Source organism: Crinia signifera, chromosome 9, assembly GCF_055691185.1.
Source record: "Crinia signifera chromosome 9, ASM5569118v1, whole genome shotgun sequence".
NCBI classification, from domain to species: domain Eukaryota; kingdom Metazoa; phylum Chordata; class Amphibia; order Anura; family Myobatrachidae; genus Crinia; species Crinia signifera.
The window spans coordinates 11,550,365-11,575,113 of NC_139225.1; the positions used below are offsets into that span (position 1 = coordinate 11,550,365).

General features: G+C 46.0%; 1 protein-coding gene across 2 annotated transcripts in view; it reads right to left on the bottom strand.

The window, feature by feature from the left end:
* The window catches only part of PAPPA (pappalysin 1), a 308,026-nt gene that overhangs the window by 176,387 nt on the left and 106,890 nt on the right, over nucleotides 1-24,749 (bottom strand). For both annotated transcript variants that reach the window (XM_083161035.1, XM_083161036.1), the window contains exons 5-6: nucleotides 20,835-21,027; nucleotides 16,241-16,362 (exon numbers count right to left, since the gene is read on the bottom strand). In XM_083161035.1, coding sequence (XP_083017161.1) covers nucleotides 16,241-16,362; nucleotides 20,835-21,027 — 315 coding nt within the window. The remainder of the gene's footprint in view (nucleotides 1-16,240; nucleotides 16,363-20,834; nucleotides 21,028-24,749) is intronic.

Consider the following 24,749-nt stretch of genomic DNA (forward strand, 5'->3'; position numbering starts at 1 on the left):
TAAGGGATCAAGTTGACCTCAAGCCATAAAGAATACCAGAAGCTCAACCGGAGGCCGTGTTTAAGGAGATGTTGGAGCTAGGTATGAGTTACATTGTGCTTATTCCAAAGCCTGACAGGAGCTTGCACTTCTCTTCAATGAATTCCATAGATTGAACACTGGGACAGATGTATTAAGCCTGGAGAAGAGATAAAGTGGAGATGAAGTGGAGATATACTGTAGCACCAGCCAATCAACTCCCAAACGTCATTTTCAAACACAGTTCATTGGCTGGTGCTTTTTCTCCTTTCACTTTACATATCTCCAGTTTATCTCTTCTCCATGTTTAATACATCTCCCCATTGTATCTAAAAGTGCATACACATTGGGCAATAAAATTAATAATATTGTTCATTTTGGCCCTTCTGAGCAATATCATACTTGGGGCAGTATGTATTAAAATACATCGCCACCCCTCGCTGACCTACCGTAGCGATGCTAGCGCATATGTATTGACATATGCACCTAGCATCTGTCACAACATTCAGTTATTGTTTGTTTCCTACCTGGTTTGTGGCTTCTCCTGTCTGTTCAGCCTGCTCCATGCTGCAAGGAAAGTCTGTGTGGCCTGAGCTTTGCTAATTACAGCACCTGGAGGAGTCCTTGCTGCTGACAGCTCTGTATAGTTGAACTGTGCTGTGAGATCTGAGCTCAGCTAATTAGTTACACCTGGGTAACTCTCCTGCAGGAGAGTTCAGTGTAAACTGAGCATGCTCAGCCCATTGATTAGTCCACCTGTGGGTTCCCTGTGCTTCCTATAAAGGGCAGCCTCTGGGAGACAGAAGCTGCCAGAGTATAGGTTCACACCAGCTCCAGCGTTCCAGTGCCTTGTACTATTCCAGACTTCTGATTATTGCATCTGACCTCGGCTTGTTCCTGACCATTCTCCTGCCTGATCCTCGTGTACCGTACCCAGTGTTTACCAGTGTATGATTCCGGCTCTTCTCCTGACTATTCTCCTGCCTGCTCCTTGTGTACTACATCCGTGACATCCAGTGTATGACCTTGGCTAGTTCTGTTACCATTCTCCTGCCTGCTCCCTGTGTGCTGCATTCCTTGGTACCGTATCTGCTCATCTGTTACTGATCCGGCTTGACGACCACGCTCCATATTCCACAAGCTACCACCACTCATACGGGGAACCTGACCAGGGGGCCGCGACCGACGTGTCGGGTGCCGCAGAAGCCCATATCCCGCTTGGAGGGGTCACTGGCAGAAAACCCCCGGCACGGTTAGACTCCGCGCCCCTGTGTCAGGTCTAGCCAATCCCCGAGTGGTAGTGCACCCCAAGTTTGTGACAGAATACTCTGGCCCAACTGGAATATGGATGCTGTTAGTGGCATGTCTCATAAAGAACTCCTGGAACACCTGCTGGTCCGGGTTGACAAGCAAGGACAGTACCAAGCTCTGATTATGCAAAACTTGCAAACTCTGCAGCAGCAGTTGGACCTCGCTCCACCCTCTCCAACACCAGTGATTTCTGATCCAGAGTCCATTAGGGTGCCTCGCCTGCTAATACAGCAGTTACAGGAGCTGCTGTCTAACGTCCTCACCCTTGTCACCAAACTGCTCAGCGAGTCTACTGTGGGCTTGGTGCCTGCAAGACCCTCAGATTCCACTCCGGGTACCCCATTGGCAAATACATCTGTGCCCTTAAAGGACAAGTACGTGAGTCGGCCTCGTCCCCAGTTGTCAGGTGAGGAACGCCAGCGACGCAGGTCCTTAAATTTATGTTTTTATTGTGGAGGCCAGGACCATTTGATTGGGGATTGCTCCCTCCGAGAGGCCAGGAATAAGGTTATTTCTGCTGTGCCCACTCAGGAAGAGTTTCAAGGCTATCACTGGGGTCCAAGAACTAAAATCTTTTTACCTAAAAGCAGTAAATTTTCGGTCAAGCCGCAAGAAGCGAACCCGAGTGTCAAGTTCCGAGAGGGGAGTCCGGGTGTCCAACCCCAAGAGGGGGTCCCATCAGTCCAACCCCAGAAGGGGGTTCTGTCCAGCCAGCCCCAGAAGGGGATTCTGTTAGTCCAGCCCAAGGAGGGGCTTCAGAGTATTGTGCTCCAGGAGGAGCTTCCTAGTGTCTTGCCCAAGGAAGGGCTTCCTAGTGTCTTGCCCGAAGAGGGGCATCAAAGTGTTTCACCCCAAGTGGACTCTCACAGTGTCGAGTTCCGAGAGGGGTCTCAGAATGGCGAGCCCCAAGAAGGGGTACAGAGTCTTTTTCCTCAGAAGGGGTCTCGGAGGGTAATTTCCCAGGAGGGTTTTCAAATTCTCAAGCCGCAGAACGGGGTTCAGAGTGTCGTGCACCAGGAGGGGTCTCAGACTGTCAGACTCCAAGCAGGGTCTCAGAGTACCACACCCCAAACAGGGTCTCTGAGCATTGCGCCCCAGGAGGGTTTCCCGAGCACTGCACCCCAAGAGGGGTCTCTGAAAGTGGCACCCCAAAAGGATCCTCTGGTAGCCACACCCCAGGAAGGGTCTCTGAATGTGGCTTCCCAGGTTAGGCCACTGAGCACTTTGCCTCAAGAAGGGGCTCTATATTTTCCCCCAGAAGGGGGTTCCGAGTCAATCGCCCCAGAAGGGGGTTCCGAGTCAATCGCCCCAGAAGGGGGTTCCGAGTCAGTCGCCCCAGAAGGGGGTTCCGAGTCCGTCGCCCCAGAAGGGGGTTCCGAGTCCGTCGCCCCAGGTGGGGGTTCCGAGTCCGTCACCCCAGGTGGGGGTTCCGAGTCCGTCGCCCCAGGTGGGGGTTCCGAGTCCGTCGCCCCAGGTGGGGGTTCCGAGTCCGTCGCCCCAGGTGGGGGTTCCGAGTCCGTCGCCCCAGGTGGGGGTTCCGAGTCCGTCGCCCCAGGTGGGGGTTCCGAGTCCGTCGCCCCAGGTGGGGGTTCCGAGTCCGTCACCCCAGGTGGGGGTTCCGAGTCCGTCACCCCAGGTGGGGGTTCCGAGTCATTTACCCCAGGTGGGGGTTCCGAGTCACTCACCCCAGGTGGGGGTTCCAGGTCTGTCACTCCTGGTGGAGATCCATCTGCCCTTGCCTCCGGGCATGAGGACCCATCTGCCCTTGCCTCCGGGCATGAGGACCCACCTGCCCTTGCCTCCGGGCATGAGGACTTGTATGTCATGGCCTCCGGGCCAGTCTCTGTGGTCTCCAGGTCCACTTCCATGGCCTCCGGGCCTGTCTCCGTGGCCTCCGGGCCTGTCTCCGTGGCCTCCGGGCCTGTCTCCGTGGCCTCCGGTCCAGTCTCCGCGGCCTCCGGGCCAGTCTCCGCGGCCTCCGGGCCAGTCTCCGCGGCCTCCGGGCCAGTCTCCGCGGCCTCCGGGCCAGCCTCCGGGCCAGCCTCCGCGGCCTCCGGGCCAGTCTCCGCGGCCTCTGGGCCTACCTCCATGGTCTCCAGGTGTGCATCCGTTGCCTCCGGGCCTGTCTCCATTACCTCTGCGGTCTCCAGGTCTGCTTCCATGACCCCTGGGCCTAAACATGTCAGCCAAGAAAAAATTTCTAGAGTACCAATGTCTACTGTACTGGTCATCCATAAGGCGTCAGCAGTGCCTCAAGTTCAAGAGACATCCATTGTGTCTAAGGTCCCACCAGGGTTGGCTAGTACACAAAAGCCAGCTGAAGAGTCTTCTGAAGATATTTGTTTTGATGGGAACCTTGCCCATTACCAGGCTTTAGCGGATCACTACTTAGATGCCATGAATCATGATCCATCTTCCAAAGTCAATTTGGCAAATATTGTAAGATTTATGATCTTATCCTTCCGGGGAGAAGCACTAAAATGGGTCAATCCACTTGTTGAAGCCAATGATCCTCGACTGCAAGATCTGATATCATTCTCCAGGGCTGTGATCGAGAAATTTGAATCTAAGACTCCTTCATCCTCCCTGGCTAAAAGTCTGCCTATGCCTCTTCAAAACCATGGGTCATCTAGACGGCATACCGAGAGTACTAGAGCTTCTGAAAAATTTTTTTTGCCAAGATCTGAATCGAAGAACTCAATAGTTAGGGGCATCCGTGTCGGCTCTTTAGCACTTCATGGTCTCAAAGAATCATCCGCTAAAAAATCTTTGATTTGCACCCCAGAACTAGACTCCAACTCAGATTATGATTCTGAACACGATGCTGCTCCTTTTTTGGGTGGTCTAGTGTTGGCCAGAGCCCACTTTGAAGAGCCAGAGGCGTCACCAGCCTTGAAGGGATCTAAGTGTTCTTCTAAGAAAAAGAAGAAGCACCACAGGCGACCTTGAAAGTATCCATGTGGGGTGTTCGGAGCCCACCCCTAGAGGGGAGGGTAATGTCACAACATTCAGTTATTGTTTGTTTCCTACCTGGTTTGTGGCTTCTCCTGTCTGTTCAGCCTGCTCCATGCTGCAAGGAAAGTCTGTGTGGCCTGAGCTTTGCTAATTACAGCACCTGGAGGAGTCCTTGCTGCTGACAGCTCTGTATAGTTGAACTGTGCTGTGAGATCTGAGCTCAGCTAATTAGTTACACCTGGGTAACTCTCCTGCAGGAGAGTTCAGTGTAAACTGAGCATGCTCAGCCCATTGATTAGTCCACCTGTGGGTTCCCTGTGCTTCCTATAAAGGGCAGCCTCTGGGAGACAGAAGCTGCCAGAGTATAGGTTCACACCAGCTCCAGCGTTCCAGTGCCTTGTACTATTCCAGACTTCTGATTATTGCATCTGACCTCGGCTTGTTCCTGACCATTCTCCTGCCTGATCCTCGTGTACCGTACCCAGTGTTTACCAGTGTATGATTCCGGCTCTTCTCCTGACTATTCTCCTGCCTGCTCCTTGTGTACTACATCCGTGACATCCAGTGTATGACCTTGGCTAGTTCTGTTACCATTCTCCTGCCTGCTCCCTGTGTGCTGCATTCCTTGGTACCGTATCTGCTCATCTGTTACTGATCCGGCTTGACGACCACGCTCCATATTCCACAAGCTACCACCACTCATACGGGGAACCTGACCAGGGGGCCGCGACCGACGTGTCGGGTGCCGCAGAAGCCCATATCCCGCTTGGAGGGGTCACTGGCAGAAAACCCCCGGCACGGTTAGACTCCGCGCCCCTGTGTCAGGTCTAGCCAATCCCCGAGTGGTAGTGCACCCCAAGTTTGTGACAGCATCGCAGTGCGGTGACGGAGGCCCCCTGCGACACCTGTGATGTAGTGTGCAGCTGTCCCCGGCACTTCCTCCTTGCCCTGCAGCCGGAAGGACATCTGGCTGTGACATATGCTAGGGGGAGGAGGATATTCATGGAGGACAGGGAGTTTGGTAGGAGTCTGCGCTGAGGGGCGGTGGGCAGCGATTAAAGCCCATAGGCTTCTATAGGGTATCGCCACCCAAATGTGGCCATAACCTGCCCTGCGAGGACGCGGCGGCCGGGTATTAGGACATATGAAAACAGGGGTTTTACCACATTTTTCGCTTAGTACATTCCGTCCATAATGTCACCCAGTGTGCACGCATCAGGTGACAAACAATGCATGCTCACACGGGTCATTAACGGTCCCCACTGTCATTTTACTGGTGGATGGCTTACACAAAAATCCTCATCATCAACAACTTCATTAGCTTTAGACTGTACATAAATATCACCCTCATCTTTTTGCAGTTTCACACTAATAACCTCAATTTTTCACCATCACCATCTTTACTTGTACTGCTCGTCCTATTTCCAGAGGATGCAGAAATTAGTATTGGTATTAGTACAGTATCAGAAATGTTAGACTAGCACATAGCACTGATGGACACCCTTAGACTCTCCTCGTTGATTTTTGACATTACTGAACACAGTTTGTACTTCGAGCTTATTGTTTTTTCTGCACTGATTTGCAGGAATTATATTTAACACATCTTAAAGACTTTGAGTATATTTTTAAGGTGCAAGTTTGCAGAAGTGGACATGTTGGCCATAGCAACCGACCATATTTATTTATGTAGCATCTTCTAGAAAATACTAGCTAGAATCTGTTTGGTCGCTATGAGCAACATCTTCATTTCCTTAAACCTACACTTTAGTAAATATAACCCTGATTGAGAAGGTGCGGCACAATCATGTGAAAATATAGATGATGCCTTACAGATAGCAGTTCTAGAACAACCACTCACAAAAAAAAATCCAAGACCTGCCATGCCACTGTTTGTGTGTGGTCAAAGGCATGTTGGCAATTTTTACTTTTTCACCAGTAAACTTTCCTTTTATTAGATGTGATGTTCTCTTCTTTAACATTGTGAATTATTGTTTTGCTTAAAGGTGCCCTTTCATGAACCCTCTATGTTTTTGAGCACCAGGTTTACTATATTTTAAGTACTAGTATCATGGAGACTGGCAGCTTTATCATCATGACTAGCAGCGGCCACAGCACTAGTATTTGGTTGCTGCTCCTGCTCTTCTATACATATCAAATCACAGCACTTATATTATTAAAGTGGTGGCACATCATCTACTGTGCATTATTGTTTAACATAGTTACACTACCTGGCATGAAAAAACACAAGTTTTAGAAATGTATTTTTTTTATTTTAACATATTACAACATCTTCACACTGCAACTGACAATGCTTAAATTATTAAGTAAGTGGAATGGCACCTATGAGTGTTAATGTTTAACACAGTTCCACTGCATGGCTCTGAAAACACACAAGTTTTAGAAAAATAAATAGTTTTTACACAACTGAACCTTAACAACACACACAATTTTTTTTAAATTATTTTTCCTTTGTTTTGCTTTTCAGATTTTTTACACATTTTTGCAACTTACTACACTTTTAGGTACATTGGCATTTAATGAACATTATTACTTTACAACACAAAGCATCAACCTGAACAACACACAAGTTTTTTTTTTTTTTTAATACAAAGCGCCCCTATAGGAAAGGAAATAGAATAAGTTCTGTAGCCCAGCCCTTACACCATTCCTGTTGCAGCCAGTCCTACAGGTGTGTGGTATACTGTAACTCACAGATGTCTAGGTTGACAGTCAATCGGTCGACTCCAAAAGGTCGACACCTGAAAAAGTTTTCCATGAGTATTTAAATTTTATTTTGGTGCACTGTAAGTATAAACACTTGAGAATGTTGACCCCCAATTAGAATGGCGAGCAAGCTACAGACCAGATGCTTCAGTCCGCTACAGCTGTGCTCTTAATGTTCCAAATCATCCATATGGACGGTAAAAGACGTGGAAAAAAGTTGTGAAAAACTCATGTCGACATTTTCATATATCAACCTTTACCATGTAGACATACAGATGGAGCCGGATCCATCCTTGCGCCAGCCGACAGGCCCCACCAGTCGCTAGAAGGGGAGCGCGTCCCATCCCGACTGAGCTCCCCGCCGCCTCCTCCGTCCCCATCGTCGGTTCCCACTATCGCCCAGAACCCCCCCACTAACCCTGCCCGTCTCACTGAAGAGGAGACGGGCACGTTTCGGCTGTCCAGAGACTGGGATGCGCATGAGACGCACGCGCAACCAAGTCTGATGTAGTCCCTCTCCGCTGGCGCTCGCCAGCGGGAATGTTCTGGTGAGCGCCGGACAAAAAAAGAGAGGGGCTCTATCTGTAATGCTTGTGTCGACCTTTTGACTATGTTGACCATATGTATGCCTGCAGTACAAGTAAAGTGCTGATAACTGTCTATAGCAAAGTGCCGCTATAGTGCCCTCTGCAGATTTGTCACCATTAAGCCTCTCCAAAAAGGACTATAGTGAAAAAAAGCCTCCATACATGTAGCCTAACTTACCCCCCCCCCACATTAACCTTAACCTACCCACCCCTATCTCTAATCCTAATGCATCCTGGTGCCTAAACTCTAAGAGACCCCACCAGTAAGGATTCAGTATTTCATTATTACAGTTGACACCAATGTTGGCCAAGTCAATGTTAAATTGATCAGGAATTTAATCAGATTCTAAAGAGTCGTATTCATACTTGCCTACTTTTGAAAACTAGTTTCAGGGAGATTATAGTTGCTAATAGAATTTTGCACAGCGCGACATTAAGGGGGCGTGTAATGCTCCACCCAATGGGTGTGTCTAGTCCCATATATGGAGAGATTGTGTAAAGAGATTGTGAAACTGGCACCTAGAAGCGTGGGTGTGTACTGCTACTTCTGGGAGGAATCTTTTTAAATGACTTATATCCAAATGTAGATGAACCCCAAAGCAGTTAGTAAGAGTTACTATACTTGCTAAAGTGCTGGGAAATGGTGCTGATGAATCAATGTAAATGTATCTGTCTCTCATTCCTTTTTCCCCCAAAAATGTAACCGTGTAATGCGGGCTAGGTTAAATGAGGGAGATTGCTCGACTAATGAGGGAGAGAGGTAGATTGCTGCTATTTCAGGGAGTCTCCTGCAGAATGCAGGAGGAGAGGTAACTATGGTGTAACAGTGTAATGTGGGCTAGGTTAAATGAGGGAGATTGCTCGACTAATGAGGGAGAGAGGAAGATTGCTGCTATTTCAGGGAGTCTCCTGCAGAATGCAGGAGGGTAGGCAACTATGATGTAACAGTGTAATGTGGGCTAGGTGACATGAGGGAGATTGCTAGACTAATGAGGGAGAGAGGGAGATTGCTGCTATTTCAGGGAGTCTCCTGCAGAATGCAGGAGGGTAGGCAACTATGGTCGTATTTTAACCATTCACACAAAACACATCCCGAAGTACAATATCATTAATAGTGTTGATTTGTCTTTGATCAAAATATTATTGATTTTGGTTAATGTTATGAGTCTGGGAACACCGAAGAGCTGTGATATGGATTTAGGCCACGAACAGTATAAAACGGATCAATACGTCTAGGGATACTGTAGCATTGTTATGCAGCATGTCGCGTCTGGCTAAAAAGACATTGTACAGTGTTTACAAAGACCAGATGTACACAGTGCCAGTAATATCTGTAATAAATGTATAAAACTATCAGCCAAGATATCTCTGCTAACCAGCTAATACAGTAAGTATGATTACTTGTACATTGTATACTGGAAAATGTGGAGTAAATCTATAAATATTTTATTGACAAAATTCTACTCAAAGATAAAATATATACACGTGAATGCGCAATCTCGTGTGGTCTCTTTAGAAGGGTCAAGCTAAGAGCCGGGGATTTGCCGGTTTGCTAGACCCGGGAGACTCCAGGGCTGTATGTGTGAAAGAAGTATTAGGCAGGTATTCAATCCTTTATTTCCACTTGTGCAGCGAATCCTGTTTTGGATTCGCTGCACAATCGCCGGGTTCCGGAGGGCTGCAGCATTTGCTGCCAGCCCCCCCTTGACCCCCTATTCAACGCCTCAGGGGCTTGCTTCCCCTGGCGGCAAATTTTAACCCCCCGGCAAATGCCGCCGGGGAGCTGGGGGACGGCTGCAGGCAGGGAGATGGAAGCCTCCCTGCCTGTGCCAGACACTGTGGGGGTGAAGGAGGGCTGTGGGGGACACAGGGAGAGCCCCCCAGAGCTGGCAGGGGGCTGGTGAATGTGTAAAAAATATATATATATTGTTTAAAAAAATATATATACAGGTTGAGTATCCGGTATCCGGACATCCCTTATCCGAATTATTCCAAAACCGTGGTTTTTGGAATCATTTGAATTTTTTTTTTTTTTAACCCCCTAACCCTCTTTTCATACTTACCAAGTCCCCGGGCGTCCACAGCAGGCCTCCGGCATCTTCTCCAGGGTCTCCAGCGGTCCCAGGAATGCATTGCGCGAGTGTGCGCGCGCGCCGGTGACGTCACCGGTGCGCGCGCACACTCGCGCAATGCATTCCTGGGACCGCTGGAGACCAGGAGAAGATGCCAGAGGCCTGCTGTGGACGCCCGGGGACTGCGCGGACGCCGAGGGACCACCGGACACCATCAGGGGCAGGTAAGTATGGCTACAAAAAAATATTCCAAAAACCGGAAAATTCCCCTATCCGAAATGCTCGCGGTCCCGAGCATTTCGGATAGGGGATACTCAACCTGTATATATATTCATGTGCTGCAAGCACGTGAATAAAAATAGCATGCCCCTTCACAGGAAAAAAATTCTGATTTTTTTACACCAAAATAAAAATAAAAAACGCTTTATTTTCAAAGATCACATTCCAGTTCTCCAGAAAAAGATGAGGAATGTAAAATGGAGAATCCGGGGAAAATCACTGGAGAAAGCAGTTCTCCACTTCAGCATTGAATACACTCTCGGCGAATTCGACTAAAAACCCCAATGAAAACCACTGGTGAATCGCAGAGAATCACAAACAGAGAATCGCCAGACATTCGCTCTTCATTTGCAGAGAATTGTGTCCATTGGATAGGGCGAATTGTTTTTTCTGTGAGAAAATTCCCTGTAAACCCGGGGAATTGCCTGATTCCCCAGAAAATATGACGAATCAGAGGCATTGAATACTGGCCTTAGTGGTAAACCGTGGGAGTAGCTGTAAAACAGATTTAAGCACCACAAATGTTTTATGTTACTGTAGATGGTTATAAATGACATAACATTAGTATGTAAACCATACTACCATCAGATCAGTAATAAAAAAAACCCTCAGAAACAGGACACCAACAGCACATTAAACGATTATGTCAGACGCAGGCATCTTACTGACCCAGACACCAAACAGACAACATACTGTATCTAACCTGAATCATATTTATTCCAGTAACTGAGAATACATATCTCTGACCTTGACACAAGTACAACACTAAGATCAAGCTTTTAAATAGATACATAGAATATAAAGGAAGCAGGGCAGGATTAAGAGGGGGCACAGGGGGGTCAGTACCCCTGGGCCCCCCTTTATATAGGGGGCCCTTGTGGTTTTCATTTATTTAAAAAACATTTTTATTTTTTTATTTTTAGCTAAAGGTTTTGTGCATGGGAGTGGGGTAGTGCTGCAGCTTTACCTATCTGCTGATGTGACGATGACTAATGGTGCTGAGCATCGGGAACCAAGGCACACTGACTGCACAAGTGTGAAGTGCATTACTGTGAGTTGACTAAGTCCCATGAGACACGCACAAGAGGTCAGAGGCTGAGAGGCTTGTGCTGCGCTCTGCTTGGTGGAGCTCATGATCTGCTTCCCAGGCCCATGGAGGATAGCAGCAGCAGCCTTGTCATGGGAGGGTTTTTAATCAGACGGAGCAGTGAGCCTGTCAGGGCTCTTACAGAGTAAGGTACAGAGGGTAAAACACAGGCTTTTCATGTGGTATTTTATATATCTTTATTTTTATATAATACCCCCTCTCCCCCCCTCCGCAGTTACCCAAGTTTATACTGCCTTTACTCTGTGTTTTGACAGCCTAATATACTCCCATGCAGTTTGCGGCCAGTAATAACAAGTGGGAGGGGGCCCCCCTGTCTAAAGTGCCCCGGGCCCCTCGAAGGCTTAATCCGGCCCTGAATGGGAGAATACAATATACCATTGTAAAGCGCAACGGAATCTGCTGCGCTATATAAGAAACTGTAAATAAATACTTAAGTTTCAAATTCCTGCAATATTAGTGTTTCGTCCCTGCACTATTTTGTATTCTTTCTTTAGAACAACCCCATTCTCACACACATGAATACATAGGCAAGATGGACAAAACCTATGACCATTCCTTCCTAGGAAGATATACTGTATCAGGATATATTATTTACCCTGATTCTTGCACAAATGCAAGAATTTACGTTTAGAAGTACAGATGAATATAGTGCAATTTCAATGTCTGCAAAACTGCAATAGAAAGTTTTTCATTTGATAAAAAACATTTTTAGCGTAAGTAGGAAACACCCACAGAATATATTCATTTGATGTTACCGTTCCACTAATGAAAGAAAATCAAAATTTACAGTTTTGGCCCGTAATTGTAACGTTTAATAGTATCCATTGTGGACCAGTCCGAAAGAATTAGTCCCTGTATACTTAAGTGTCATAAGGGGTGTATGCACGGTGCGATTTTGTTTGAAAACCATTCGATGTCCATTCGATTTTGATTCGAATAGCCAAATAGAGGAAACGAAACCGTGTGTGCTGGGCTGTAGATGGGTCAAACTGTCTCTTGTGAAAATCACAATTCACGTGCATATTACAGATGGGTAGGCAGAGCAGGTGCTCCAATAGTTCAAATCAAAAGGCAATGTTTTTCATAACCACCAATCAGATTTTGTTATTTATCGAGTGCTAATTAGAATTTTTTTTTTTTTAAACTCTCTTATCGGTTTCTATGGACAACAAAACTTTTTTTCTTTGCATCCTTTGCTCTATAGATGTCTGTCCTTACCCCAGTACTCCTATGCAAGTTCTAGGAATTAACAATGTATTAATGAGTTACTTTATAAATAAATAATTGTGTTGGCAAACAAACGCAAGGTGACATTAATTGTGAATATGTGTATATATTAAAACATAACTTTTAAGAATGGCTTTAAAATAATGGGTGAAATGTAATAGGACGAGAGATTCAGAAAGTGAGAGATTTGGTAAGAAATCTCAATTTTTTTTTTAAAGCGGCAATCATTTACACTGCAAAATCAAACTGGTTTAGCAGTGTAAATGATTGCCGCTTTAAAAAAACCTGGAGATTTCGGTACTTGTGTAGTTTCACGCTAAAGCGTCTGGATTTAGATGGGTGTAGGGTTACATCTAAATTTAGAGGCTAAAGCTTCTAAATTTAGCTGAGTCTAGGGGTACACTATTAAAACCTGTGCACAATGGCACTAGTCGACGCAACAGCTGTCGACCTTGTAAATTCCACTATCCACGCCAACCCAAAGCATGGCGAGGGGCTGCGGTACGCGTTCTACGACCTTTTAATACCCGCACTATCCACGTTGGCGTGGAGTTGAGAATAGAAAGTGTGGCGAGCGCAGCGAGCCACCGAGCCCGAAGCGTGGTGAGCGCAGCGAGCCCCGCGAGGGGACGCGGATACCTTTACAGGTATCCGCGTCCCCTCTCGGGCTTCATTGAATTGTAGCATCTGCATTTGATAGCACGCTACGCTGATAACGTAGCGCTGTAGCTGAGAACAGCTAGAGCGGCACGCGCACACGCTACGCTGGTAACGTAGCACTGAGAACAGCTAGAGCGGCACACGCTACGCTGGTAACGTAGCGCTGAGAACAGCTAGAGCGGCACACGCACACGCTACGCTGGTAACGTAGCACTGAGAACAGCTAGAGCGGTGGCGCCGTGAAACTACACAAGAACCGAGATTTCTTACCAAATCTATTAAATTTCACCCGATGCCGGATCCATTCTGAAATTCTTTCGCAGGAATGGATCCGGCATAAATTATTCAACGCAGCTGATTGGATTAGCGGCTATTCCGTCAATGCACTTGGTTTTTGGCGCCTGCCAAAATAAAAAAAACATATAGCATTGAATAGAATGGAACCCCTTCCGATCTACAGATGGAGCGCCTCTTAGCCAGCGCCAGGGCTCGCCAGAATGACCCTGCTGGCGAGATGGCACTCCATCTGACTGGAATTCGCGAGCGTCCCACACGCACAAACGTCATAGTTTCCGGGTGGCAGGGGACATGAACCCTGCCCGTCTCCACTTCAGGGAGACAGTAAGGGGTAGGGGGGAGCAGGGAGGTCGGACTGAGCGTCGGGGTCTGGGGACGAAGCGGCGGGAAGGGGATGCGCGCAGCTGGCGATCCGACTGCCAGACCCCCACTGGATGAAGCGCGCTTCATCTGTATTCATGTCGAAAACTGGCAACTTTTCAGCAAGGCGGCAGTTTCGACATGCATTGAATATACCCCTGTGTCTCAGAATATCATTTTGTCCACTCTCCAGAGGACAGGCACAATAATAACAACTGCAAATGTAATATTACAATAAGACTTAGATATATTTCAAATCTTTCTTGTACTGGCAAATAACCATAAGGCATCAATGGAATGTATTCACTCTAAAAATCCATGTCTGTACCAATTTAAAACAATATATTGCAAACATATCCCATAAATTGTGGATTCTACATCAACAATAACATCAAACAGTCATCGATGGATCAGAAGAATGTCTCCTGGAAGTATTGGAAAGGTAAGACTATTGTGGATCTGTGTTCATATGCTGGTAAACTTGTACATCTATTAATCATCCATAAATAAGGTATCTTTCTACAACAGAAAAGTAGTGTGAAACAAGGTATTTCAAATGCAATACAACATGTAATACCCTGCAGTGGTCAGCCGTCTGCGTTTTACATCGAGGCCCTTATTCAGATCTGATCGCAGTACAAATTTGTTCTCAAAATGGGCAAAACCATGTGCACTGCAGGTGGGGCAGATGTAACATGTGCAGAGAGAGTTAGATTTGTGTGAGTTATTTTGTTTCTGTGCAGGGTAAATACTGGCTGCATTATTTTACACTGCAATTTAGATTTAAGTTTCAACACACCCCACCCGAATTTAACTCTCTCTGCACATGTTACATCTGCCCCACCTGCAGTGCACATGGTTTTGCCCATTTTGAGAACAAATTTGTACTACGATCAGATCTGAACAAAAAACACATATATATATATATATATATATATATATATATATATATATATATATATATATACTCTTGACAAATAGTAGTAAGGATTATGGGGCTCATTCATCAGTAATTTCTGCGGCTATTTAGCCACAAATATTACATATCACCTGGATGTACCCTATAAAGATAACTGCTGTGATCCCTCTGTTCCTTCATGTCGTTCCAGCAGGGTTGCCCAGTAACAGGCAACTGAAAATGGCTGCTGTGCAAGGAAGTGAGTGGAAACATTTAGTGTCCCCTGCACCACACTTGGCACATCACAGTGACGGGCTCGTGTGCTGGGTGATTCACCTGAAGTAATAGCATTCTGCAAATGGGTCACGGGCCTTAATATCGCACCTAGTGCCAGATGCAATAAGCTTCAAAAGTGATAAACAGCCAGCCAATCAGCTCCTACCTGCCATGTTAAAGGCTGTTTGAAAAATGTCAGGCAGGAGCTGATTGGCTGGCTGTTTATCACTCCATTGTATCACGTTTGAAGCTTTGAGAATCCTAGACATTAAACAGCCCTTCTAGTCTGTAGCACTGGGCGTTCTCTGCGACTTTTCCTGTTGAATATAATCTTATTCACTGCTTTCAATAGCACACGTGTAAGAAGCAGAAGTATGGCTGCAGCTGTATAGATTCTCATATATAATTCTCTGTATCATACACACATACAGATCTGTTCACATACATCTATCCTCCATGTGATTCTGTAGCTCATGGAAGCTTTTATGCCACTTTTTCCATTAAATAGCATCTTATTTGCAGAATGGAGGGAATAGTCTGCACATGCTGCTTCTGCTGATTAAAATGATCGGTGATATGTTAAAGATAGGATGCTATCAAATGCTTTGTCAAGACCTCAGTCATTGTATCCTTACCGAGTAGACTAGAAAGATGAAAATCTTATAATTAGTCTTTATTAGCTTTTCTTCAGGTAATACCTGTACCGGGATGCAGTCAAAATCCCGATGGTCAAAATCCCGACAGGGTCAAAATCCTGAATGGGTCAAAATACAGACAAGGACAAAATCCCGACAAGGACAAAATCCCGACATTTAAAATCCCGACAAGGTCAAAATACCGACATATAGAATGTAGACAGGTGAAACAGTCAACATGACTTTCGGTAGACAGGTCGCGAGGTCGACATGGGTTTTTCCACTGTTTTTTGACCCGACATGTGCCGGCAGGCGGTATTTCATGCCGGACCATCCACTAGGGCGTGGTGGGAGAATAAAATAGTGTGCCGAGCGCAGAGAGGCACCGTGCCCGAAGCATCGCAAGCGAAGCGAGCGATGCGAGGGGCTGCGGTTCACTTCCAACTGTGTCCATGCCGACTGTGTCAACATTTGGGTCAAAAAACAGTGAAAAACCCCATGTCGACCTCGCGACCTGTCACCCGAAAGTCATGTTGACTGTTTCACCTGTACATTCTATATGTCGGTATTTTGACCATGTCGGGATTTTAAATGTCGGGATTTTGTCCTTGTCGGGATTTTGTACTTGTCGAGATTTTGACCCATTCTGGATTTTGACCATGTCAGGATTTTGAACGTCGGGATTTCCCTCTTCGTAATACTATGGACAGGCAAAGAACAGACACCTAATAGATCTCAGTGAATAAAGTGACCAGGAATCCATTCACCATGTTTAGGGAATGTTTTACATTAACAGAAGCTCAAAGCAACCCTCACAAACATTTTCATTTTACCTTCAGCTTCTCTTGGACTCCAATGTCCAGATGGTATACATGGCACTGGAGAAGAGCCATTGGAAGCATACTGTACCATAATCCTTTTTTCTGTACACAAGTGGCAAGCTGATCCCAAACCTCTAAGAGAGCAAGAAAGTAAAAAAAATAAACATCACTTTAGTAAATAATAAATCCTTACTATTATTAACAGTTATTTATATAGCGCACACATATTCCACAGCGCTGTACAGAAAATATTTGAACAGTTCCTGTGTACAGCCCCAGTGGAGCTTACAATCTATATTCCCTATCACATATACACAGACATTCGAGGGTTAATTTTGTTGGCAGCCAATTAAGGATTGTGGGAGGAAACCGGAGTACCCAGGGGAAACCCACGCAAGTACGGGGAGAATATACATGTAACCATTACACAGTCCGTACTGCCCCGTATATATAACACATGGTGGGGATAGAACCCATGACCTCAGCGCTGTGAGGCAGTAATGCTAACCATTATACCATCCGTACTGCCCCGTATATATAACACATGGTGGGGATAGAACCCATGACCTCAGTGCTGTGAGGCAGTAATGTAACCATTACACCAACCCACGCAAGTACGGGGAGAATATACATGTAACCATTACACAGTCCGTACTGCCCCGTATATATAACACATGGTGGGGATAGAACCCATGACCTCAGTGCTGTGAGGCAGTAATGCTAACCATTACACCATCCGTACTGCCCCGTATATAGAACACATGGTGGGGATAGAACCCATGACCTCAGTACTGTGAAGCTGTAATGCTAACCATTACACCATCCATACTGCCCCAAATAACATTAATTCTAGTAAAGTGTTCAACTTAATTATAAGTCACAAAATCTGCCACTGAGCCAATTAACCTTCCAGGATATTTTTATAGTCTTATCTGATACAAGAGTTAAGGGTCCATTTAATAAAGTATGAAAGATAAAGACAATGGCAAAAATGTACCTATCTATGGTTTTAGTCAGTGTCCCAGGACAGTCCTGATTTGAAATCAATTACTTCTGGACTCTTTGAACCAGAGCTTTGTCGCATTTACTGCTGCTCCACGTGGGAATGCAGCATTGATTATTTGGCTTTATTAGTGGTATCAGGAACAGTAAAAGTGTTTACAAACTGGGCGTTTCTGACCATAAGCGATGTTATATAAATCGCTGGCCGATAAATCGCTCAGTGTGTACACACTGAGTGGTTTTTACCCAGCCCAGCGATTTTCATAGCGGAAGTGGGGACCTCTTTCCAAATATGTGACAATACAAAGTGGTTAACTTGGCCTGTAATACCATACGACGGAGGCCAGCCACCGGCGATGATGCGGGAGCATGCAACAGCTCTTACACTGTTTGCCCGCTCATACACACTAGGCAATTTTGACCTCAAAGTACAGTAGTGCAAAATGGGAAAAGGGAGCTCAAAATCGCCTAGTGAGGTGTTTTCAATGTTTTTTGCTTGCTATGACAGCGAACAGTGCTGACACCCGGGTTTTTGTTCCCTTTTACACCGCCGTCCCCCGGCATTATGTCAGGTGGGCGACGCTGGTGCAGTCGGGCCCTGAGCCAGCGCTTGGAGATGACATAATCTCCAAGCGCCGGGAAACCCGCCAGCAGGGACCCCCATAACACTGACCGACGCGGTGGGAGCAAGCCCAGCTCCCGGGAAAGCTGCTGGGCTGCCCCCAGCCTCCGTGCTCCCCCAGCCTCCTTCCAGTAGGTGAATGGATGCCGCACACAGTCATCCATTCACCTCCTCCCAGCCTCCGCTGCTGTGTGCATTGTATCACATCCAAGCCTACTGTAGGACAATGAAAGCAGGTGTCTATTGATTGATATGGTTTATACAGTATACCATTGTCATTTAGAAACAAAATATCAGGAATTCCTCCTACTATTACTTAATATTGAAGCCGGTTTGTACCACAGCTGGCTCAGATATGCTCTAGCGTTGCTCTGATTCAAAGAAAGAATTACAATCCACCCAATCCTCTTAGTAACATTCCAAGGAGCATTATTGGACTGGACTGGACTGATTCAGTTCTTTAGCACCGTGAGCCCTTTTTAAAAAAAGAGTCTTAACTTTAATACTGATATGCTGCATCATGTATAATAGGCCATATTTAGGCTTGGGCATCATTTTAACTATAAGGCTGCTCAGTGTTACCATGCTTATGGGAAATAAGAGCGTTGAGGCCCTTATTCAGTTTGATTCGGTCGGGCGCGAATTCACATGGGGGACCGATGTTCTGCATATGCGCAGCAGCATTTCTGCGCATGTGTATAAGCTGGGAGCGAAATCTGTTCGCCAAGTGCATGCTCCCTGCCTTTCGAGAGGGGAGCGGGGTACCGGCCTGGACCATTAGCATATGTGAGTGCCCAGCACGCATGAAGGGAGGACAGCTGACATAGCCAGATGTCAGCTGCCAGCCCAATTCCCTGGAATTCTACGCGCATATTACGAGTGGTCTGGACCACCCTTACAGATGTAAGCGCCTTCGCCATCATTCGATGGTCGGTGACCATTGAAAGATGGGGGAGGTTCCCACTGGCATGCATGTTTATGCAAATATCCATTGGCATGCTGGGTTAACGAACCCAGCATGCGAAGGAGGGGGGGTGGGCATACCACCATTCCAAGGAGGGGGGGGTGGGCGTACCACCATTCGAAGGGGCGTTCTGGTTGACTCACAAGGAAGAAAATTTGCGCACGAGCGAGTCAACCAGAATAAGTGCCCAAAAAGTTGCAGAAATGGCATATGTGCAAGCACCTCTAAAGTAACTAGGTGGCAAGTCCAGAGACACCTGTAGGAGGTATTCAATTGTGGCTTATCAAGCTGTTATGAAGAGATATGTGCTGGTGATGAGGATTGGCACTGTGTGCTATATAGTTCAAATTAAGAATAAAGTTAATTCAAAAGAAAAAAAAAAACACAGTCTACTCTTCAGGGCCTGGACTGGAACATCTAACATGGGGAGAGGGACAAACAGCTCTTTCAGGCTAGGTTGGTTCCACTCAGACAGAAGAACCTCAATGTGGGGTGCCCTCTAAATGAGCAGCCCAAACCTTATCATCACTGATTAAATTCCCTCAGGCCCAAAAAATAACCACAGGTAACCCACTGTCAGCCAGATAACCCAAAACCAACCCATGCGGTTTTGCTTTAAGGGGACAGAATACCACCAAATCTCAGATGCGATTTTTAGTTTCACTTGCCAAACTGTATGATAAGGTCTGAAAATTGCATTTGAATTGTGCGAATTGCACAATAAACACACTTAAGTTAAGACCTTATTCGGGTCCGTTTGCAAGTGGCGCTTCTTCGCACGGGGACTAATGTGTTTTTTTTTATTGCGAATGTGCTTGTTTCGTGTGGCCAGGGTGAACAGATTGTTCACCGGGTGCACCCAAGCAACCTTGGCTAAGAGTGTTCTCTCAGCCAATCAGCGGCCACCCAAATAAAAAAAGCTCACACGTGTGCCTATATTTCTCTTGATAAAAGTGATGACAATAAAATAAAGAGTGAAATATATCAAAAATTAGAGAGAGAAAGAGGAGAGAGAGATACAATTTGTACCACCATTCACAGGGCGGTTCTGGTTTAATTTTTTTTTTATTGTGCATGCGCATTTCTGCAACTTAGTTGTATTTGTATATAGTATATGACATCTTTTTATTTATCTATGGGGCAGATGTATCAATGTCGTTTTAACATTTGTTAAATAACGGGTCCAGCTTCTCCTGCATAACGAGGAGAAGCGGGCACTCGTTATGGGGAGATGTATTAACCCCCCCCCAAGCCGATAAGGAGAGCCGTTATGCCCAGTGTTAACGGCTCTCCTTTTCGGCTCCCCCGGCGCCCCACGCATGCTCAGTGCGCTCCCCCCCCGTCCAGCTCTAATGGGCATGCGCGAGATTTCGCAAAAAAACGGAGATCTCCAGCGCAGCCCGAGCCAGACGCAGGGCTAGCGTTGTCCCCACAGTGGGGGATAGGACAACGCTAACCCTGAGCTGGCGAAGTGGTCGTGGCGAATTAACGCCTTGAAGGCTGTTAATACATCGCCCCGGGCCGTTAATCCCTGAGGGGATTGCAGGGGACAGCCCCGCCGAGCGTAACTCGGCGGGCTGTCACTAGCGCACGCTAGGTGCGCTAGTGATACATTAGGAAAATCGTAATCCCCCCCAGTTAACCAGCGTTAAGTGCATATTTGCACTTAACGCTGGTTCATACATCTGCCACATTGTTCTATAATAAAGCTCACACGTGGGCCTATATTTCTCTTGATAAAAGTGACGAAAATAAAATAAAGAGGGAAATATATCAAACATCGGAGAGCGAAAAAGAGGAGAGAGAGAAATACAATTCCAATTAATTAGCTTCTAATTATTATTTTTCAAGCACATAATGCAAAAGGCCAATGGATACTGAATGAGTTCTATGTTATCTCCCCCAATTATCTGGAACTATAAGATGCTGGACAGATGCACATCGGTGAATGGAGTAAATAACAGGTTTATACAATAAAGAAGCCTGTATGCATTTAGGAACTTCTCATAAATGTTCACCTTTCAAAGATATTTCCATCAATAGGGGGGAACCACTCCATGGTGATAGAGGTGTGGGTGTGCTCTATTATCTGCGGTGCAATCGCAACTGGTGACGATTTGAGGAAGGGCTGCCAGCCTTTGTATACTAGGTCTAGGTAGCAGTGCATTCTGGCAACTTGATTGGGAGTGAATGAGTCGGTGCAGTCATCATCTGAAAGTAAAACCACGAGAAGGATAAATGCATTGTTATGTCGCTGTTTGTCCGAGCACCTGAATGCGAATACATTGTAGTGCCTGCAGATTTTTCAATATTCTGAGAGTTAATGATCTGTGAACGAGTTTGTTCAGTCATCACTTTTCCGCGGAATGATAAATGAAACATCTCACTCCTTCCTATCAAAGAACAGACATTAACCTGAGAAAATAGAGGTCACATCAAGGTTTGTGATATTTCACAAAAGGTTTCCTCAGACCAGGAATCTGCAAATCTCCGATCTCTATGTCAAGTTAGCGTTTGGTTACATCTACGTTGGGTAAGGCCTGTGTGTTTCTGCAGTTAACCTAGCCTTGGGATATCTGAGTGATTTGTATTGTCGTGGGAATCTCTGCTTAATGCGAGAGTACAATACCAAGCATCTTCCGAAGAACTTAGCATTAAACATTCATTTCATTAGCTACAAAGTCCCAATCCACACGGTAAAATGGCTTAGGTCTACTAAGTAGGGAATAAATGTACAAATGCAGCTAGTACAAATCTAACAACCCAGATAGCAAGGGGTTCTGTCATTGACGTTAAACATTTCTGTCATTAGCTTTAAGGCTACATTCCAGGATTTCCTCAATAATTGATGGGCTTTATGTAAGTGTCCTGTAAAAAGCCATAAGTATTTGCCAAGGAAAGCAGCACTTAAAAGCCTTTAATAGCCATCATAAAGCAGAAATACAGACAGAAAGCTCCCTTCGCTGAAAAATGCAGTGTACAAGTAATGAGTTATAATACAGAACTTCATCAGGAAATCTACAGCTTCACAATGAATATGTGGTAGTTGGATTTCGGTACCATTATGGACAATTACAATAAAGTCTCCCCACCTGTCCATTTCTTCAAGTATTGATCCATTTCCATTTCTATCTATCTATCTATCTATCTATCTATCTATCTATCTATCTATCTATCTATCTATCTATCTATCTCAGGGAAAGAAGAACACCCCAGTTTTTAACCATACACCAGCAGCTGCCTTTGCGCAAATTTGAGTCAATACCCAATTTTTCCTGTATAATTGATTTATCTATCTATCTATCTATCTATCTATCTATCTATCTATCTATCTATCTATCTATCTATCTATCTATCTATCTATCATAAAAAGTGTGATAACATTTTAATACATAAAAGTGCAAGGTACAAGAATTGTAACCACCCTCTCCCCTTAAATGTGAGACAGAGTGATGTCATATCTATAATAAGGTAAATGACACAATGTTGTAATACTGTAGTTTCAGATTAAACAGATATACTGGATTTTAAAGGTTATACAGTATTATGCATTACTAGAGCCAACATTATGAGAGGACGAGAGAGAGAGAGAGAGAGAGAGAGAGAGAGAGAGAGAGAGAGAGAGAGAGAGATAAAGAAATAATGAAAGAAAGAAAAAAAGTATTATAAGAGTAGAGAGAGAGGGTGAGTGAATGATAGAGAATGATAGAGAAAATAAGGAAGGAGAGAGAGGGGGAGCAAAGGAAGAAAGAGCGAGAGGTGGACAGGAAGAGTGAGAGAGAGAGAGAGAGAGAGAGAGAGAGAGATAGGGAAAGAAGGTAGAGTCTGAGGGAGGGACAGAAAGAAAGATGGGTGAGCAAAAGTGGGAATGCATGGTGAGACAATGTGAAATGATGAGAGAGTAAGGGAAGAGAGTGTGTGTGTGTGTGGGGGGGGGGTGGTAGAGTGAGAGAAAGAGAGGGAAGGTGAATAAAATTATGAGACAAAAATAAAAGAGTGAAAGGGAATAATAAAAATAGTGAGTGCAAATGAGGAGATTTGGCCTAGTGTAGAGCGACTAAGAAAGGTGGCCTAGGGTAGAGCAACAAAGAAAGGTGGCCAAAGGTAGAGTGACAAAGAAAGGTGGCTTAGGGTAGAGCGACAAAGAAAGGTGGCCAAGGGTAGAGCGACAAAGAAAGGTGACCTAGAGTAGAGTGACAAAGAAAGGTGGCCTAGGGTAGAGCAACAAAGAAAGGTGGCCAAAGGTAGAGTGACAAAGAAAGGTGGCTTAGGGTAGAGCGACAAAGAAAGGTGGCCAAGGGTAGAGCGACAAAGAAAGGTGACCTAGGGTAGAGCGACAAAGAAAGGTGGCCTAGGGTAGAGCGACAAAGAAAGGTGGCCTAAGGTAGAGCGACAAAGAAAGGTGGCCTAGGGTAGAGCGTCAAAGAAAGGTGGCCTAGGGTAGAGCAACAAAGAAATGTGGCCTAGGGTAGAGCGACAAAGAAAGGTGGACTAGGGTAGAGCGACAAAGAAAGGTGGACTAGGGTAGAGCGACAAAGAAAGGTGGCCTAGGGTAGAGCGACAAAGAAAGGTGGCCAGGGTAGAGCGACAAAGAAAGGTGGCTTAGAGTAGAGCGACAAAAAAAGGTGGCCTAGGGTAGAACGATAAAGAAAGGTGGCCAAGGGTAGAGCGACAAATAAAGGGGGCCTAGGGTAGAGCTACAAAGAAAGGTGGCCAAGGGTAGAGCGACAAAGAAAGGTGGCCTAGGGTAGAGCGACAAAGAAAGGTGGCCTAGGGTAGAGCAACAAAGAAAGGTGGCCTAAGGTAGAATGACAAAGAAAGGTGGCCAAGGGTAGAGCGACAAAGAAAGGTGACCTAGGGTAGAGCGACAAAGAAAGGTGGCCTAGGGTAGAGCGACAAAGAAAGGTGGCCTAAGGTAGAGCGACAAAGAAAGGTGGCCTAGGGTAGAGCGTCAAAGAAAGGTGGCCTAGGGTAGAGCAACAAAGAAATGTGGCCTAGGGTAGAGCGACAAAGAAAGGTGGACTAGGGTAGAGCGACAAAGAAAGGTGGACTAGGGTAGAGCGACAAAGAAAGGTCGCCTAGGGTAGAGCGACAAATAAAGGTGGCCAGGGTAGAGCAACAAAGAAAGGTGCCCTAGGGTAGAGCGACAAAGAAAGGTGGCCTAGGGTAGAGCGACAAAGAAAGGTGACCTAGGGTAGAGCAACAAAGAAAGGTGGCCTAGGTTAGAGCAACAAAGAAAGGTGGCCTAGGTTAGAGTGACAAAGAAAGGTGGCCTAGGGTAGAGTGACAAAGAAAGCTGCCCTAGGGTAGAGCGACAAAGAAAGGTGGCCTAGGGTAGAGTAACAAAGAAAGGTGGCCTAGGGTAGAGTGACAAAAAAAGGTGGCCTAGGGTAGAGCGATAAAGAAAGGTGGCCAAGGGTAGAGCGACAAATAAAGGGGGCCTAGGGTAGAGCTACAAAGAAAGGTGGCCAAGGGTAGAGCGACAAAGAAAGGTGGCCTAGGGTAGAGCGACAAAGAAAGGTGGCCTAGGGTAGAGCAACAAAAAAGGTGGCCTAAGGTAGAATGACAAAGAAAGGTGACCAAGGGTAGAGCGACAAAGAAAGGTGACCTAGGGTAGAGCGACAAAGAAAGGTGGCCTAGGGTAGAGCGACAAAGAAAGGTGGCCTAAGGTAGAGCGACAAAGAAAGGTGGCCTAGGGTAGAGCGTCAAAGAAAGGTGGCCTAGGGAAGAGCAACAAAGAAATGTGGCCTAGGGTAGAGCGACAAAGAAAGGTGGACTAGGGTAGAGCGACAAAGAAAGGTGGACTAGGGTAGAGCGACAAAGAAAGGTGGCCTAGGGTAGAGCGACAAAGAAAGGTGGCCAGGGTAGAGCAACAAAGAAAGGTGCCCTAGGGTAGAGCGACAAAGAAAGGTGGCCTAGGGTAGAGCGACAAA